This window comes from Trachinotus anak, unplaced genomic scaffold, assembly GCF_046630095.1.
Source record: "Trachinotus anak isolate AG129_WGS33_773 ecotype Australia unplaced genomic scaffold, CSIRO_AGI_Tana_v1 ptg000011l, whole genome shotgun sequence".
In the NCBI taxonomy this organism is placed as follows: domain Eukaryota; kingdom Metazoa; phylum Chordata; class Actinopteri; order Carangiformes; family Carangidae; genus Trachinotus; species Trachinotus anak.
The window spans coordinates 12,668,534-12,688,980 of NW_027273862.1; the positions used below are offsets into that span (position 1 = coordinate 12,668,534).

The following is a 20,447-nucleotide window of genomic DNA, read 5'->3' on the forward strand; positions in this document are numbered from 1 at the left end:
ATTAACAGAAATGTTTGAGAAGCCGAGGAACACTGAGGCCTCATGTCAGCTAGAGACATTCAATCAAGGTAACAACACCCCAAATGAATTCTGCTCCAGGAAAATAATTATTTTTAACCCCAAAGAACAGACTGCCTGTCACATAGTACATAGTATCGTATCTCAGCACTCTATAAATAATCACTGAAAGAGTAAATTACATTTTTATAAATGGCAGCTTCATTTGTGAATGTATCCAAATCCAGACCTTGGACGTAACATGGATGCCAACAAGGAACAAGTTAGTCAAGTGTTTGTTAACATGTTTGCCATAAAATGTTAGAAATTGATATAGTAACTCAAGGTTTGATGACTTAGAGTTTACTTTGTACCACATTACGGTCTGAAAACACACAAATGTTCTTGAAACAGATGTGTTTGCTTCTGTGAATGAAAGAAATTAAGCTCGTGTGAGCTTAGTGCAGATCATGTACCTTTCTATCTGTCAGCTGATGTAAACAGATCCATTCATGTTGGCACTTCAACACGGCGATCTACTGCCAATGCATCCTGTTCATACCAGCTGCTGCGACGCAGTGCTGCTGTCTGCCACTCACTGTTATATTCCTCCTATAACCACCCAGCCCCTTGCTCTTCTGGTGCCAACGGTGGGAACTGTACTACCAAATACAGAATAATTGTAAAACCATTCATAAATTTGGTTTACTTCATGCAGCGTTCTTGGCTGTGCTCTCAGTGAACTCACAGGTTTATATACAGTATATTTGCACTTCCCTAAGTTGGATTCTTATTCAAATGTCCTGGTTAAAATAAGAATGTGTTCCCAATCAGCTAATTGAATAAGAATGCATTCTTAGTCAGTCTACATTAATAACAATGTGTTCCTAGCCGACCTGCCAGGTCCTGGTTGCAATAGGGAGGATTAAAAGCAGGTATTGTCTCCGCATTGAACAATGAGAAATCCACTGAACTGCAGGCTGAATTCAGTTCATGCTGCAGGAAAGAAATTAGCATCACTGTACTATGACTCAGCACCCTGCAGCTAGAAACCATGTCTAAGCACTTTATTTTAGCAGGGCATCATCTGATCTCACACAGCTCAGATAAACATCTCTGCCGTGGGCTTTATACCTCACATGAATAAATAAAATGCTGTGCTCAACAAACATGATTCATCATCATCTTTCACTTTCAATTAGCTTCACTTTCTAATTTTATCAATTAGATTGTATGACCCAAAAAGGAGTGTCTAGTTTTTTCACTAATGTTCAGCAGAATGATATCTCCCCCTGTGGTGATTTGAGGCCTCTGGAGTCTGCACGCATGAGTCTGTAAGGCCATGTTTCCCCTTAAACACACCTCTGACACACAACTTTCTCTGGCACCGCCTGGAGCTTGGTGTAAGTTACAGGAAGAGATCCCACTCCTTGCTTTTCTTCTCTCGTCTCACTCCTTCTCCCTCTCCTTTCTGTTTGCATTCCTCTAAACAATGCCCTGTTCTCCTTGTCACTGTGAGGTGATTCAGGGAACCACTGAAACCTGACTCCGTTGTGTATGTACGTGTGCACGATGTTGTGCACGCACAGCCTCACCATGTGGAAAAATACTGTCCTCTACACTGCCCTCTCCTGCACCAAACCGTCTTCTCCCTTATGCGCACACACACACACACACACACACACACACACACACACACATTAAAACACTGCTTTGGATGCCTGCTAACACTGTATGAGGAAGTTCAGTCAAGGACAGTGCAGTGGATTGAGTGGAGTGGCGATGCAATCAGCTGATTGAGGCTCTTTGACAACTGCAGTTACAACCCAGTCTGCGTGAAAACAGCAGTGAAGAAATTATCTTTAACTTTCACTTGCTGCTGGTTAAATCCTGAACTGTCGTCAAAGCTTGAACAAGCTTTGAAAAGCCACACAATAGCTACACACCTGGCACTGCGTGCATGCGTGTGGGTGTATTTGTGTGTAAGCCTTCTCCTCCTGTCACCTATGGTCACATGGTTCAAAGCTGGCCTATTTTAGGGAGGCAGGGAGAGGAAGAGAGCAGGAGTAAAGGAGGAGGGAGATGTGTTGTATTACATCAGATCCTTGCTACTGATAAATGTATTTTATCTTAACAGACCGTGGACTGATGTTGGTACAGCAGGCACACCTGGGCATGACAGCTTTTTGTATTATCCTAATACAGAGTGAACAACTCTCACTCTGCACTCAACTGAGGGAGCAGCGAAGGACAGGAGAGGAAAATGGAAGAAGGAAGTGTGACAACTTTTTCCATTTATACAGGAAAAAACCAGCGTCTGGTTTGATCACTGCAGTCAGTGATCATGTGTGACATCATCAGCAGGAGACCTTAAAGGGACCTTGCGTCATATGTGAATTAAAAAGCACATGTTGAGAAATGTTCTTGGAAAAAATCATATTCGCAAAGACAAATACGATGACCCAAGTGGGTCTGGAAGTATTTTTAACCACCTCTGACTCTTTATGTTATTGGAATTCATCAGATGACAGAATACAACTAATTGCGTTTGTTTCCTGGCAATGTGATTTTAAGCCACAGTCAATCAAGAAGTGGAAAAGCTCAGCTCACACACTCAGTGGTGCAGTCAGTTTTATATGAGGAGTCTCACAGTGGGGGCCACTCAGCTGAAGAGTTATGAAAGAGGCACATTCATGGTGTTCACCTCATGTCATTCTTCTCCTCTCTCAAGCGGAACTTTTTCACATTCAATCATACTTTAAAACTTGCTAAAAGAAGCTACAAGAGAGCAACATTTTTTTCTCATTTGTGGTCATATCAGTTCCTGCTTCATATGGATATTGCGTAAGGGCAATATTGTTCTACTCGGCTGAGCTCCACTGAAGGAATCATAAGAGTACAATTTTAACAAGATCACAAAAGAAAGTCAGTGACCCCTGTAATGATTCATGTCAGGTTCCACCCTCTCATCCTTCTGCTCATCTGTCTTTTCATCCTTGCCTCTGACTTCCTCTCTCCTCTTCGCCACACCTCTCAAAACTTACATCATGGCAGCTACCACACACTCGTGTCGTGTCTCCTTACGCATCTTACTACACACACACACACCTCTGTGCAGTTTGTCACGTCTCACTGAGCCAAATCTACAATCTATTACTACGAGAACAAATCACAGGGGTTTCTTACACTGATCTCCGCACATGACAAATGTTTTATTCACTTCCTGAAAGAGATATGCCGACATTTCCTCAGACATTCAGAAAACTCCAGTTTTACAGCAAAGTATTGATGACTATATGAATAAACTCAATGACCTCTACAACACATGCTCTCGTCTTCTCTCTGTCCACCCTCCTTTCTTCTTAACTTTTGCTTTTTCCTCACTTCAGTCTCTCTCTCTCTCTCACACAGACAAAAACAACATCTAAGACAGAAGCAGAAGAAACAGAGAGCACTCACCTTTTTAACCTGGTCATCCTTGAGTTCAGTGAAGTAATAGGCTAGTAGCTGGGCTGCAATCATCCTGGTCCTCCTTGTCTTTCACACACACATGCAGACTCACTCGAACACACACGCACTCTCTCTTGTTCTCTGTCACACACACGTTCACCTACAGTCAGATGGATAGAAATCTAAAATAAAAAGGTAAAAAAAAAAAGATAGAGAAACTCTGCTCTGGCTCTGCTTTGTACATACAATCTGTCACACAGAAATAAAAATATCCTGAGTCCAATCCGTGGTGGGGTTTAAAATAGACAGAGCTGCTCCATGTGCGGCTAAGACTCTACAGCTCTTCCTCCTCTGTGCATGTGAGTGAAGCCAGGAAGCATGAGTGAGACAGCAAGTTTAGCTGCAGGAGGCAGAGAGGAGGAGAGAGAGAGAGAGGGGCAGGGAGGGCCAGAACTTGAGCCCTGCCCACTTCATGTGAGCTCATTGGTTAGAGTGTGTGCGTGGTCTGGGCGGGGGTGAGTGCCACATCCTCTTTTCTACGATTGGCTGTTCTGCTGATGCCTTGGAGGCCAACTCAGTGATGGACGACGAAGTGGGGGGGGGGGCTGCATAATTATGGAGGAGGATAAGCAGGGAGGGGGAGGGGGGAGGGACATATAAAGAAAGAGGGAAGTACAGTCAGGAGGGAATTTGGGTTTTACTGTTTCATGGAAGTTATAAAGTGAGATTCCATTTAGCCTGTGTTCGTAAGAAAATGAGTCACACAGTCATGATTTTACTCCAAGTGCTATTAAACTCTTGAGTCAGTTGTGAGCTGGCTCAGGAGACTGAGAGGAAGGGGAGGGAAATCACCAGCCGCTTGCTTCTTTGAGCCTGCATGGGGAACTTTGAGGGGTGGAGCGAAAGCTTTGGTAAAGTTCAGGAACCTGAGTGTAGGGAGGTCAGGAAGCATGGTGGATGTGTTACCTGGGAAGCAGAGTGTAGTAGAGTTTAGGCAGATTGTACTGTACAAAGCTCCTTCTCACTGCAGGACTTCTTGAAGCTGTGGCATGGTGGGCTAAGTTATTCTTTATAAGACTGGTCTCCATGTGTTTTAGAGCTGAATATGAATAATAGAATCTATATTTGAATATAGATAATCTGTATTTTAAGTACTTTAAATAAGTATTTTGTTTTTGGAGAAAATGATTTGGCTACTGGACTCTATCAACGTTTTGTCATGTATGATGGTAAAGTGTATAACGTTGTGCTTTAAACTGTCGGTCTGACAAAAGAAGCAGCTTGAATCAGTCATGTTCAGCTAGGCTTCACTATTTTCTGACCAATGATGACAAAATGACTATTCTTGAAAATAGTCTGCCAATTAATTGATAATGATTTGTGTTTGTGTGTGTGTGTGTTTTGTCACCTGAGATAAGACGTTGAGCTCTTTATAGTGCCTTAGTTGGTTGACAGTGGATGATCCTGTTATTCAGTGTTATGTTGTCTTATGTGTGTTATGTGTTTTTATGTGTTATGTGTGGTTTAGTCTCGATAGTAGGATTTCATGTCAAACATCAACTAATATCTTAAAATATACACATTTAAAGCAACCATATGCCATGTTTGCGTTGCACACACCTCAGGTGCTAATTAATCATCTATGACAGTGTCCCTGTGTGACACTGCTTGCTCTGTGTGGATCTGAGTGACTGAAAGCTTCCTCAATAAACTATGAACTACAGATAAGTGTGCAGATGGTTTGACCTCTTTATATTTGCCTTCCTACCACTGCTGAATAGTCCAATAGAAGAGTACACACCTGCCACTCCTGATGTTTTCTCCACCTACTCTTCCATAATTTAAATAGGAAGGAAGCCACTCAGTCGCTTGCTGAGAGTCAGCCCATCAGACAGCCTCTTTCTCTGGCTCCACTGTCCTTTCAGACAGGCGTGACATCATCTCAACAACAACAGCTGTCTGTTGTCTGGACTCTCTAGAGAACAACAGACACAGAGGAAATGTAACCCTTCATATACTTAACGTGGAATTAACTGCGGAGTAAATTCCATCTTAATACTTTATCTAAAAGGCAGCAGTGTGGCAAAGTGAGCAGCCAGGCTCAGTCCAAGCCCTGTTGAGGCGTCCTCCATAACACTATCTACAGATGATGCTTTGTAACTGACTTTGACTTCTAAATTCATGAGGGAAAGGCTTAAGCAAAATTAGGATTAAGTAATAGCAAGACTCAAATGGAAACTGTAAAGTGGTGGTGATTTGATTTGGTTTTTTAAATATTTTTTGTCTCCAGCTGAACCAGTGCTGACTGAACTTAAATATGTCACAGCTCCCCAGTGTTTCCAGGAGATAATATACACCATTTGCATATTACACTTTACTGTGAAATACTCTATAGGAAGTTGCTAAACTACGTTACCAACACCTGTTCGCATGTCTGCCATTGCTGTGCTGGCTGAAGCATCATGCCAGAAGAGTTTTTAAGGCAGATTAAATCCACACCAGCTAGCTTTAGCCTCCCTGCTACAGGCTAAGACGTATGACAGTAAGTTAACTACAAGTACAATACAGTACAGAAAACCAGCTGCCTACAAAAATGGCAGATCAAGTTACATGTCAGCACACACTGTTTCCTAGTTCTGTACAGTTCACGTTTACCTACATGCTTGTGCTTCGATCTTCACTTCATCATCCATTTCCAGAATATCTTTCTAGCCTTTTTTTCAACAGGCTCATGCATCTGTTTCAATTTCTCATTCCTCACAACTCCACCAGTAATAAACACATCAAAATGAATCCCACATCTCCCCCACTGAATCTGCAGTTGCACTTGAATAAAGCAGTGTTAGCACATCCAAATGCTAAAAAAATTAGTTACCTTCATTGATAAAGTTTTCCCGTGATCCCCGGGAGCTGGCATCCAACAGCTGTCACCACAGTGATGTTTTGGGGCATTAAGGTGTTTCACTCTTCTACTGTCCACTCCACACAGAGTTTCAAATCCCAGCTTCATGTTTTGATTCATTATAACTTTTGATATAGTATAAAGGTGCCAAATAAAATGGAAATCCTATGCTCCCTGACAACTGTATGTAAAGAAACAGAGGGCAATCCTACACCAAAAGAGCCAGAGCTCGTCCTTTTGTAGGTCCTTAAGAACTGGCGTCTCATTTCTGCCCATTTACTGGCGGCCATTTCTGTGTTTGTGTGTGCATATGTGTGTGTCAAAGCTCTTATTGTTACTTCACAGGGGACACAAAGACACACACCCACATATTCATGGAGACTTGGACAGACAGAGACACAAAGAAAATGAATATATAATAACACTCACACACCTTGCTCCCTGAGGAATGACCATTCAGGGAAAATCTGAAGGATGTGAGGACGTATTTGAGGTTATTCAAACTAAAATGAAAGCTAAAAGCCAAAGGGGTGTACAGTAAAGGAGTAGAAAATGTGGATTAGACAAGAGGAACCTGATTGAAAGTATAAAGAAGAAAGAGGACGTAGGAAGGACACAGAAGAATGTGACAGGAAAAGAAACATGTCAGCCTCTGCATCCCCGTGCTGCAGGAAATGCAGATTCAGCAGTCCAGCTGTGTTAGTGTGTGTCTCTGCACTGAAGTGCATGTGTGGGGAAGCTATTAGGTCACTACTAGGACAGTGCGGGATTACTGTGCTGTGTGTGTGGGTGTGTGTGGGTGGGTGTGTCTGCATGTGTGACGTAGTCCTCATCTGGTAGCATCCTAACATGTTAATCCCTGACAGATTAGCTACTGTTTCACTCCTGTTGGCACGTAGCCTTTCTCCACAGATATCTTTCCTTCCTTTCTTTAATCCTTTCTAATTCGTTCCCTTCCTTCAGTCTTCCTTTCCTTAATGCTTTGGTTTTGGTTTTTTTTTTTTTTTTATTCCTTGCACTCTGCTGCTTTTCTCTTCCTTCCTTCATCTTCAACGCATCATCTAATCTGCCATGAATGGATTATCATAAATACACTGATCATTGCACTGCTCATTCCCTCCCCAGTATTGTCAGATCAGTAGTTCGGGATTATAATGCAATCTGTAAACACAAACACTAGTTATAATTTTTTTTGCCAACAAACATTAATAAAAACCTCTCACCATCCCACTGAGAAAGACATTGTCTACACCTGACCTTGTAAATCAGGTCATTAGACTGAAATTTTATCAACAACACTCCATCTTTAGCTCACTTTTAACAGAAAATATCTAAAACTTTGAGGTCTTTCAGTGCATTTCCCCATGTTTCTGCCTGGACTGTTATTTCAGCATGTACCGTGCAGACCGACAGATAAAGACACAGGCAGATGGGCAAGAATCCAGCCAGACAGATAAAGCACACGGCCAGAATGACCAAAAGGGCACAGACAGACAGATGAACAGACAGACAGACAGACAGGCGATCACAAGGACACAGAGTCAGTCCAAAATGACTGAACAGAGCATCAGTTGTTTTTATTGCTGGGAAATGTGGTCAGCGGCATTCCTCTCCTCCTCCTGCCTTTCATCAATACTGAAGTACTGCTGACTAACACACACACACACACACACACACTGTTTGTTTCTCATTTATACATATATCATAATTTCTGAATAGATTGATATTAAATATAGAAAAAATAATAATCATTTATTCAGGGGCACCTCGGTGGCTCACCTGGTAGAGTGCCTACCATTAAGGCTTAGTCCCAACTGCAGCGGCCCGGGGTTTGAATGTGACCTGCGGCCCTTTTCTGCCTGTCATCCCCTCTCTCTCCCTAATTTTCACTGCAGCATAAAAGTTAGATAGAAAGTCTTCAAATACTGTAGCATTAAAACACACACAGAAGGATAACACACACCCACACATTCAGCTAACAGGAGCACATTGCAGTGTGTGAATTTTTGAATGGGAAGAAACTGTTCAGTTCTTATTTCCATAGAGTCACATCATAAGTACACTAAGATCACATTTTGACAGCTGCAGCTTGTCTTACTTACGATGTTCTCAGCTCTTATATCTGAGGCCAGGAGTGTAATCAGTGCACGGCCAATATTAGCATGTGAGCGTGCAGCTGCAGGTGTGATGCTTATTCCACAACTGACTTGGTAATGATTGGAAAGTGAAAGGCTTTGGTTTAAAAAGTTCAAGTAACAAATATGGCTTAAGAGCCATGCATATTTTCTGTGCCAGTCATACATTAATACTGAAATCTGGAAAGGGTTTAGTGTATCTCTACTACAGAGGCAACAAACAGAGGAAGCGCTTTTTGAGTGACAAATAAGAAATGTTTTCTCTGAGCAGAGAATCAGGTCAACAAGCTTAAATGTCTTCTTGTAAAAACTGATTTCATTCATTCATTCATTCAAAGCCCTAACATTATTAGGGACAGTGATTTAATCCCTGACAACAGTATTTCCATCTTTGCTGTATGTACCATGTTTCTGTGACAGTCTGACGTTCTCCCGGAGGATGTTAGAGGTGACCAGCATTGCACAGGGAATCTGACATTCCATATTGCAAGAAAAATTACAGAAAGTGACAAAGAAACTTTGATAAATACATATTTATTTGAATTTTTCATGTCAAGTTACATCTCCTGCTTCTGTCTGGTCACAGCTGTGATGAGTGCAGCACCCTTCCCGCTGCCCTCCTCTGATGGGAGGAAGGTCACATTACACTGGGGAGCCAAAACTCTTGCAGTCTCTTGAAGAACTCCAGAGAAACTAGAAACAGCAGAAGAAGAGTTTGTAGTTTTGAGAAAGTAATTCAGGGAAACTAAATAAAAAGTAAAGGTAGCTGTTGAATCCAGTAACATTTTGAATTGAACTTAATCGTGTCCACATCAAATAATAATAAAAATAACTCACTGTGGATGTTGTTTGTAGAGTGCCCCGTCGACCCCTACAGTGATGTTGAGATGGTCCAGTCCTCGGTTCTCTCTGATCTTATCGACCACAGCCGCCATTCCTGCCCCACACAGCTGGGCTGCACGACGTGACACCGCTCCACATACCTATATAACAATGAAAACCTTTATCATTATTGCAACAGTTCACAGCCTGTTGGTGCCACTGTTTGCTGAGCCAGATGATATCAAATCACTTCACAAAACAGTGGGGAAAAAAATCTTACTTAATCCCAAACTAAAATTGCGACACAGAACAGGATTTTTTGAGCATTGCAGTAGGTCGTACTTTTAACTCTTAACCTCTCCCTGGAATTTGTGACAAATTTTCAAGAAGAAACAAACCATAAGGTTGCAGAATTGTGTCATTTTACATGTACAGTCCTTATTTTTATTAGTTGTTAACAAGGTTCCTAAGTTTTGGCACAATCACCTAAATGCTCCTTGTCATTCACTAACAGGCCTTTTTCAGATGGGATATTTTGACATATCATTACATGAATATCCATAATGATGGCTTCATTTCATTTATGTGTGGTTGTTTCAAGGACTCTCTTGTGATGCCCTCCACCTCTGCCCAGTTTGCAGTCTCTCCTTTTCCCCTGTCTCCTTGTGTGTCTGTGTGAGGGTGTTTAAGCAGATACAGGTGGACAGGAGTATGAGCAGAGCGCCACCAGCTGCATCCCATTCTGCAGTCAAGACATCTACAAATACCCAGCCACCCTGCCAGGATGTTGTAACTGCACATTCAGACTGCTCAGCTCTGGCCCCTTTCTCCAGCCACTTTGTCTTTTCTGTCATGCCCCTCTGCCCAACGGCTCCATCTGAACTACCCCACCTTCCCCCCTGCTCTGCTTACCAGCCACCAGGCCAGTCTCACGCTCCAGTCGCTCCCTCTGCACAGTCCAGCTCAAACTTCATCCTCTTATCCTACAATAAATATTCTGCAATTCAATTCCAGTTTTCCTGTCTTTCTGTGTTTGCTCTTGGGTTCATCCTCCTTGCTGTAACATTTCTAGTGTGTATGTTGACTCACTAGCAAAACTTAACAAGGGAGGTCAAATAGAGCACAGCCGTAATTAATGTATTTTCTGCAAAGATTAGTCAAAATATCTGCTCTAAAGAAAGCATACTGGTCCAGTGTATAGTGTATATACCGTAATCAGTTTAATTGATTTAGACTTTAGACTTCATGTTATCTGACTGTGTGAGGGAGATAGAGTGGTAAAATTGACTATTGTTAGTGAAATATCAAAGATTATTGCTTTAAATGTCTGGGTTTGTGGATTTTTCTTCAAAAACAGACCAGTCTTTCAAAAGTGCATGTAATAGTTGTTCACCAGTAAACACAACTTCTGACATCTGTTAGTGTTAGAGCCCCAGCCCTTTCTCATCATTTTCTATCCTCTACCTCTTTTACAATGATGCTGTCATCACAGGTGCTGTCGAGCCCCAGCCCCTGGAGAATAGATCTGACCTGCAGAAGAGCCAGGCGGTCACTAGAGGGAGACAATGCAGATACACACATTACAGCAAAATACACACACAGTTTACAGGCATAAACAGTCACAATCTGTGTGTGTGTGTGTGTGTGGAGATAACATTTACACATTTAAGAGACATGTTTAAATGAGTTTCCCCTACCTCTCTATTTGTGACAGGTATTTGGTTTCAAATATTCCACGTGTTTTTAAAGGTTCAGTGACGTGTCCTCTGAACAGCAAACCCCCTCTGGTTAAATCCAGCAATACCTGACGGACAATTTCACCTAAATACATCCCACTGGTCAGCTTTTCAAACCTAAACACACAAAAACACACAAAGAATTTGGTTAATCCAGCAAGACTGCAGAACCACCTGACCATGTTACAGGTTAGAAGTCTATAGAAGTTTGTGAGTGATATGTAGCCAAAACACATGAGCACACAACCACATGATTAACACAAAGGTGACAGAATATATACATATACATATGCCAAGAGATAAAGGTGTATTACTGTGCTGAAATCCTGAGACACACATACACAGATAACATGAAAATAAACTACACTGTGCTAAATCAACATAAATTTTAATGTGTGTTTGGCCAAGCCTGGAGCATTTAGAGCATGCACACACACACACACACACACACACACACACACACACTTGTAATTCTATCTTTGTGAGGACACTCGTTGACGTAATGCATTCCCTAGCCCCTTACCCTAACCTTAACCATCACAACTGAGTGCCTAACCCTAACCCTGACCCTGACCCTAACCCTAATCTAAACCTAATTCTAACCATAACTCTAAAACCAAGGCTTAACCCTCAAAATGTGATTGGAAGGTGTCTCAAAAAGTGAGGACCGGCCAAAATGTCCTCACTTTCCCAAAATGTTCTCACTCTGTTAGTAAAATACTTTTTTTGGTCCTTACTATGTAGCAAGTACAAGTACACACACACACACACAGTGAGAGTTCCTAACCTTTGTTTGCCAGAGTTAATTGAGTTTTGGTCCACCTCAACATCATAAGGTGTGATGATATCATCCAGAGAGCCATCATCACCCAGACCTCCCCACTCTGTGTTGATACACATCTTTTGTAGCTTGGCATCCCTCACCTTTTTCCCTTCTGCCCCATCATCCTGTTGAGAGCAGACACCAGTGGTGAAGGGGTTAAACATGAATTTAACAACACCACAGCTCACTGACAAACTAAACACTGTGATGGGTTCATAAGAGTTCTTCTACCTTAACCCCTTCTCCTTCAGGCATCCTGTCTTCTCTCTCCACTTTCTTTTGTTCAATCTTCTCAATGTTCTTCAGTTCCTCCATGTAACAAACATTAGTGCCAGTTCCTGTGAGACAGATCTAACATTACATCTACAATGCTTGTTGTCAAACTCAGTGACAGACAAAATCCAGTATACTTGGTAATAAGTTTGTGGTGCACAGTTGAACCCAAAACACACACAAACGTGTTATTGTCACAGAATTTGTGAGCTACCTAATTGGTGAATACATTTTCTGATCGAATGATAAAATCTACCATCATACATACAACCCCAACCTTAACTTCTACCTTTAACCTTAAACTCAGTTTTAGCCTCTATCTGAAAGCAAAGACCTAAGTGTCATTCAGCTCACTAAAGAAGTGAGGACCCACCAAAACGTCTTGACTTTGTAAACATTTCCTCACTCTTAAGGTCACGTACCAGCAATCAGCCCAATTTCACACTGAGGGTCTTCATATGCGCAGCTCATCATGGTCCCAACTGTGTCATTGATTACAGCTGCTATGTCCAAGTCAAACTCCTGTATAGGCACAAACATACATGCATGTGTGTACACAAACACAACTATACATACAGTACATGTACTGCAGGATGCACACACACACACACACACACACACACACAGACACACACACACAAAACCCTGATCATAATTATAAAAGTCTGTTCTGTTGAACTCTGACTCACATTGCGTCTCTTGATGGCCTCCCGCAGCATGTTAACAACATCATGCCCTTCACAGTCTGTGGCCTTGAAGCCTTTGGTCCAGCTCACCAATGTGCCCTAGAGAACAGACAAAAATTGGAAAAGGTTGCAAAAGTGATGTTTCTCCTTTTGGTATCTGTTCACCTGTGTATTTTACGGTATATTTATCTTTTGAGAAGATGCATTTGAAAAGCTGCTGATTTGGTTATTCATTGCTATTCCAATGAGAAAAAAAGAAGAAAAAAAGTGTTTTGTGGCTGTACCAAACTAATCTAACATAACTGAACCCAAGCCCAAGACCCAGCTTTTGATGTCCACGCTTACCGTGTCAATGGCTGTCTGCTCGCAAGGGAAAGAGAAGGTGAAGCCGGCAGGAAGACGAGCATTTTTCATCCCCATGTAGTCCAGGAAGTCACTAATACACTCCACAATATGGTCAAACAACTACAGACAGACAGAGAGATAGAATAAAGAAAACCGAAAATCTGTCAGCTGTGTACTTGACTTTCACTACTGTTTTTTTTTTTAGAAAATGAATTTGAACTTCCTCTTCTCTTTTTAGACAAACCTCATGTAATGGGTTTCTTTGCTCAGTAAATATGATACTCATTGGCTTTTCATTAGTAATTAATCAAACCAAATCCCATCTTCATGTAGTCTGTCTGCCTGCCACTGCCACTCTTTTTGCCTATATTAATAACATGAAGACACTATATCTGTGTATCTTACGTCTTCTCCAGTTCCCTGCATTATCTCCAGAGGTATGGTGTAGATCTTATGGTAGAGTCGTGAGTACGGTTGCAGACCCTTTTTAAACTTCACCAACAAAGCTCTGAAATTTGTTCCTCCCAGATCCAGGGCAAGGTATTTTCCATGCTCTTGAAAAGAAAACACAACATGAAGTAAGCTTAATGATTATCTGATTCAATTTGAGTCAGTTAAATATAGTTATCCTCATGTGGGCATTTAAAAAAGCATTAGGCCACTTGTTTCAACCAAGATATTATGTCTCTTGTTGCAGCTGAAAGAAACATCAGCTGTGTGTCTCTGTGTGTTTGGGTGTGTGTGTCCGTGCATGTGTGTTTCCTTAACCAACAGAGGCGTAGATGTGATTTCAATTTTAGGGAAAACACACTCATGCTTTCCTGACCTCTGCCATCAGGCGTGCGGTACACAAAGGAAGGAAGCATCTTGATCGCTGAGGGGCCTTTTGCCTTCAGTCCTGCCTCCAGCCCCGTCCTCATCCTGGCCTTCACCAACTGGAGCTGCTCGTGGCTCAGTCTGAAGGGAGACAGTGTCTCATCCACCTACGACACAAGTAAGAGACGCTGTATGTTTGATGTTGTTTTATTAATCGAGATAAGACGTTTGAAGGTGTGCGCGCACACACACACACACACACACACACACAGCATCCTAACCTTTCGCTTCTGTGACGCCAGTCGTTGGGCGACTGCTGTCACCAAGGCAGCTCCTTTGCTGCTGCCACTGTCTGACAAGACAAATCTGACATGGCACTCAGGAAGCAACCGACGCACCACTTTGTGGAGACGTTTAGGGTACCTGAAATGGAAGCAGTCTAATGTTAAATGTTTGTGACCTCTATTGGTAATCTGTAGCAGCTGCAACAACATCACTACTATTGTAATTTCCCAGTATAGAGGTCTGGCACACAATGGCAAGTTGATTTAACAAATAAGAATCCATAATCATATTTTAATTTAGACACCTTTAAAGGTAATTTATCATGTCTTTGCAGTATCACCAATCAGAATGATAATTTAAGGTATTTACAAGGGGACCAGTGAAGGAGGATAAATCAAGATACTGCATCCCCAAATATGTTTTCATAGATTTTATTGAACAGTTTTATTATAAATTAGATATATTAGATATAATATATGTCTGCAATTCACAGATATCAAAATTTATCTTATCTCTAATATTATGACTTGTAAGACCATTTTCTAGGTGAAAGATCACACTGTGCTGGCAAGTCTGAACCTCTGACTGACAAAATCCTGTCACCCCTGGATTAAAGGTTCGGCACAGGAACTGTGTGTGTGAATAGCACATTTGGTCTAAACTTGTAGTTATTTTGGATAAAAAACTGTGATCATTCTAAAATTTTAATCTCATTGTTAATTTTATAATAACCTTTTTTTCACAGCAGACATTTTAACTTGTCACATTAAGAAAAGCACAGGTGTAAATAATGACATTGTTTCAGTAAGCCATGACAGCGTGACAGCGAACCAGTGACAGAAACAATGGAATTCAGCCAACATTAATTTTATTATTTATACCTGTGCTTTTCCTATTGTGACAGGTCACAATGTCTCCATGAAACAGGCCTATTGACCACTGGCATATGAGTATGACTTTCCATAGTAACCTACTGTGGGTGGGTCTTGTACACTGTTCCATCCACACCTACAGTGATCCTTAATGCCCTCTGATTCCGGTTTTGCCTGATTCGAGTCAAGATGGCAGCCAGTCCTGCAGCAACCAGGTTTGACGATCTGAAGGACACAATGGTGCTGACATGCTGGACAGCGATGCAGTCATCAGGTGAAGGGGTCAAGTCAAGGCTCGAAAGAATGTCTTTGGTATTGGTCAGACCATTTTTGTACCTGAGAAAGATCAACATTTGTAATATCTTTATATCCTTTCAGGCAGAGGCAGAGTGACACAGATAAGACAAAGATAACTTACTCCTCCATGGCCGCCACATCTGCAGTGGTTATTTTTCCCTTGGTCCTCAGGGCATGGGACACATGTCCATCAAACAGCAGTCCTTGTTTAGCCATCTTTAACACAACCAGCCTCACCAACTCACCCAGGTACATCCCACTGACCATTTTTTCAAAGCTGCAATGAGGACGTGTGGGAACAAATAAAAAATAGCACTTTAATGTTGATATTGTGTCATTCAGGCTGTGCCATTGTGTGCCATATCACCAAAAAAGACAAAGCTGCTTTCCTGACATTTGTTTCCCAGGGTTGTTGGAGGCTGCATCGACATCCTTGTCAAACTCAGTGATGTAATCGTCCAGGGCCCCGTCATCTCCAAAGGCTCCCCACTCAGTGTTCACACACATCCTGCCCTCGTCTCCCTCCACCAGGTCAACGTGACGCAGCGCCTCCATGTAGCACGCGTTGGTGCCTGTACCTAAACACAAAATCATACAGGAAGTCCACTGGGTTGATTATAATTATCAAAATAAACTTGTACTGGCCACATTCATTGTCTATCTTCTCCTCTTAAGAATACGACTGAAATAAGACACCTTTAAAATGAAAAGTATTAATCCTGAACTAATCTTAATTTAACCGTCTGCTAATTCTACCCTTAACACTAATAGCAAATCCTATTCTCAAATTGACAACTATTAACCCAGTTTGTGTTTATGTTTCAAGCACAGAGCACAAGACCATACACACAAAACACACACAAACTCACACACACATGCAATAACACAGTGAACCACTAGAGAGAGCAGCAACTTAACTAAAGGTCCACAACATCTTTCAAGTTTTGATTACAGAGGCTGTGTTTAGATCGTGAAACAGGCCTAATGAGGCCTGCTTGATTATTTTATCATTATATGGATAATTTCACACTAAAAGTAAATTTTAACTTTTATAATTCTTAAGAAGGTGTCAGATCAATTTTATTGAGTCAGCAGTTTACTGTGATGGACTGTATTGTATTATATGGTCAGGTGTTCCCTATTTTTCCACTACCCAAACAGTACATTAAATAGATAGCATAAAAAATGGAAGATTCAACAGATACAAATGAAGATGAAATATTACAATGTTTTTTTTGTCACAAAGGCACAACCACACTGGTAACAACTGTTTGGGCCACAGAGCAGCATCTCTGAAGCTGGGGGTAGATTTACAGCACCAGTTGTCTGCTGCCTTCTACAGTTACAGCCAGTGGTTCAAGAAGTATATAGATCCTTCAAGTAAAAGTACCAGTACAGCAATGTAACAATACTCCATTACAAATAAAATTCCTTTTTATCAGTAATATCACGGAAATCTAAGTAAAGGTACAAAAGTATTGATGAGAAAATGTACTTACTACTTACTAATGTTCTATAGTGTCAAAGTAAAGGTACTCCTTTTAAAACCTGTAACTCATGTATTATTATATATGAGGTTATTAGATTCTTAATTAATCAACTTGTAATCAGGATTTTACTGCTCAAAGCTGATCAAGGTGGAGCTAATTTTAATTACTTTATATACAGTATGGTAGTTTAGTCCAGTGATTTCCAGGCCAGGGGTCGGGCCCCTTCAAAGGGTCACCAGATAAACCTGAGCCAAAAAAAAAAGGAAAAATAAAGTTCCTTCAGATCTTTGCTTTGTGTTGTGAAATGCTGGATGATAGTTATTCAAATGAAAAAATGTGAGAAGATGTGATTTAGAGGAGAAATTACTATTTGATGGAACTGCAAACAACTCAGACATCCTAAATGTGACAAGAGGCCCAGCTACACACAAGCCAAAAGGTTGGAAACCACTTTAATCTTAAACAATTTCTAGTGTTTTATAAGAGAATCATGTTTTTAAAGTAAAATTTTTACCAAGAAAGTAACCAGTAACTATAGCTGTCAAATAAATGTAGTGGAGTAAGAAGAAGATTGTAGGTGTGTATGAATATAAAGTAGCAGAAAATGTAAAAACTCAAGTACAGCACTACAGTAAGCAATTATTGAATGTACTTACCAATGATGAGTCCTACATCACAGTAATTGTCATCAAAACCACAGGTCATCATGGTCGCTACAGTGTCATTAACCATGGCTAACACCTCTATATCCATTCCCTGCAGAGTGATGCACCAGGTTAGATTTACAGTTGAGCTTTTACGTTGCATCTGTGTATTCTGACATGACTATAATTTATCGTGCTTAGCCAAACACCAAGTAAAAAATATTGTGCAGTACTGTACACAGTCTACTTCTGATTTCAGTCTCTTATTAGTGGTGTCTGTTTTGATAATGTCAGTTATGATTGGTATCGCAGTTACAGCTGAAAGTTTCTGCCAAATGTGTAAAATAAGCTCCTCATCCACAGTCATGTCTCAGTTCTTTTGAAGGCCTGTCTCATGAATAAAAAATAGTTCATACCCCAGTTCTGTCAATAGCTTCTCTGAGGGCCTGGACCACATCCTTCCCCTGGAAGCCTCGAATCCGGTACTTCTTACTCCAGTTCAACAACTTTCCCTGTAGAGAGGACAGAAGAGGTTTTTAGGAAGGTAAATCTAAAAAGATAGAGCCACGACAACTTAAAGAGCAGAATATAGTGCAGGTAGAGGTCATGAAAACCAAACGAGTGCCATTACCTGATCCAGGGTGGAATGTTCACAGGGGAAGGAGAAAGTGAAGGCCAGAGGATGTTTCTTCTCCAGGCTGATGTTCTTCTCATGCAGGAAGTCCTTTAGAGACTCTGACACATGGTCGAATAACTACACACAGAGCGTCAGACAGACAGAGAAAAGAGAGAAAGAAGGTCAAAAAGTAGGTGAAAATTTGAAAAAGCCTCTTCATTTTTTACCCCTCTCTGTTGTTGAACCCTCCTCAAATGCCTAAACTCCTCCTAGCTGCCTTTGCTGTTCCCTCTTGAATTCCACCTTTGCTTGTTGCTCTGTCTCCTCACTGTCAAGGGTTCCTGTCTCTCTCGTTCACCTTCTTACCTCTGGTCCTCTCCCCACGAGTAGCTCCTCAGGTATCGGGTAAGTCTTCTCCTCCATCTCCACTCCTCCCCTCCTAATCCCCATTCCCTCTCTCACTTTAACTTGGAGCACCTTAAACTTGGAGCCTCCAAGATCCAATGCCAGAAACTGTCCTTTCTCTGCAGGCGTGAAGAGAGACAAAAACATATTATATGAATTGTACCGAATGCATGCATACTCATGTATGTGTATGTTTCTAAAAAGTGTATGTTTCTAAAAAGTGTGAAAACCCCTAATGTGAGTAACCTGATCCAACAGGAGTGGAGCGGACATGTGTTGGCAGCATCCTCACTGCTGCAGCAGCATTGCTTTCAGCTGAAAGCCCCTTCTTCATCTCAGCCTGGAAACGAGCTGAGATGTCCCTTAGCTGGTTGTCATGGAGACGCATTGCGTACAGAAACCTGTCCACCTAAAAAAATATATGGGACAGACAGAGCAAACAGAAACAAAGAGAAATTAGACAAACTGATTTATCCACCACTGACCACCACTTAAATGAGAGGAGGAAGACCAGGGGAAAGGAGGAGAAGAAGAAGGAGTGAGACTATTTGCACCATCATCAGACCCCATCCATCAATGTCATACACTATTTGGGGCTCTAGAGATCTCATTTGTCACTGTATAATATTGCAAATGTAAAATCATAATTTTAAATCTGATCTCTGATTGTGTTTGTGTGTGAGAAGGCGCCATTCAAGACAAAATCTGTTATTTTGCTCTCTGAGTAATAAACTAAAAGGAGCAGCAGGACAAAGATGTTTGGGCCGGGTCAGTTTGTTCATCTTGTTTATTTGATCCTAAAATGTGTGGTATATTCACACCATCGTTGGAAAGATTTGGACTTGATGGGAGGAGTTATCAGCATAAAAATTGGTTTCTTCAGTCTTAAATTATGGCATATGTTTAAAATGCCATAAAATCTTGTTAAACTCAGAGTCAGTTCAGTACCATCAACAGCAACTTAACTTATCAGGGTCTGTCACTTGCACATGGGAGTACAGAAGACTATGGACCAGTGTTTGTCACAAGCGGTTTGGAAGTAAAAGTTTTAAAAAAGGAAACTGCTGATCTTCTTAAGAAATGACAAAAAAGCCTTCCCACACTCTCTCCCACACACTATCACTGAGGCAACACTTCCACAGGGCAAGGTCCTTCTGGCCCCTGGCACTCAAGTCTGTGTGAGTGTGTGAAGCGTTGCTAATGGGAGTGTCAATACTTTGTCCCTGTGAGAGTGTGTGTTGATCTCATCTGCACTATGAGGGGCTTAGCGACACTGTCAGGAGAGGATGTTAATCATTTCTTAGGAAAGACAAATGGTGACACAGTAATCATTGATTACAGCACTTTGATCCTCATATTGCAGTATTTATACTACTGCTTTATCTTTTAGATTTTGTAAAGGTACAGTATTTGTGTGCACATTTGCAAAACCTCAGCAGGTCAAGTTCAGAATATGGATCAACCCGACCATAACCAACAGTGTATGATGAAACACCAAATTAGTGAGATAAGTGAGAACTGCACATTATATCATGCACTGTAAGTGACTTGTGAATAAATCTTTGAAAATGTACTCATCATAATTTGGTTTTAAAATGTTTGACAGTAATTTTGCCAGCTAAAACAAGGCGACAGTTGTTGTAGCAACCAATTAAAGCCAAAGAGTAATTTCATAATAAAACAGGATGACGAGCTGCTTAGATTAGTATACTGTGTAGTAAGTGACTTTTTTGTAATTGACAGAGTGCAAAGTAAACTAAACCAGAAAATAGTGCATTATTACAAGCACTTTCATAAGCAACAAATTCTTTTTAACTGAATGGATGCTCTGGGGTTAGTTACAACTATCTACA

At 41.2% G+C, this 20,447-nt stretch overlaps 1 protein-coding gene across 5 annotated transcripts in view; it reads right to left on the reverse strand.

Annotated features, from left to right (window-relative positions):
* LOC139627405 (hexokinase-1) overlaps positions 1–20,447 on the reverse strand; it is a 37,144-nt gene that overhangs the window by 16,254 nt on the left and 443 nt on the right. Inside the window, exons 2-21 of one of the 5 annotated variants that reach the window (XM_071488128.1) lie at positions 18,841–19,003; positions 18,556–18,713; positions 18,205–18,327; positions 17,990–18,085; positions 17,586–17,685; positions 15,834–16,017; positions 15,561–15,716; positions 15,245–15,478; positions 14,267–14,408; positions 13,996–14,152; positions 13,575–13,723; positions 13,170–13,289; positions 12,828–12,923; positions 12,561–12,660; positions 12,097–12,203; positions 11,830–11,990; positions 11,004–11,159; positions 10,771–10,858; positions 9,322–9,467; positions 9,003–9,177 (exon numbers count right to left, since the gene is read on the reverse strand). In XM_071488128.1, coding sequence (XP_071344229.1) covers positions 9,042–9,177; positions 9,322–9,467; positions 10,771–10,858; positions 11,004–11,159; positions 11,830–11,990; positions 12,097–12,203; positions 12,561–12,660; positions 12,828–12,923; positions 13,170–13,289; positions 13,575–13,723; positions 13,996–14,152; positions 14,267–14,408; positions 15,245–15,478; positions 15,561–15,716; positions 15,834–16,017; positions 17,586–17,685; positions 17,990–18,085; positions 18,205–18,327; positions 18,556–18,713; positions 18,841–19,003 — 2,772 coding nt within the window. In that variant the 3' untranslated portion in view covers positions 9,003–9,041. The other 4 variants (XM_071488127.1, XM_071488130.1, XM_071488131.1 and 1 more) reach the window with 4 other exon arrangements.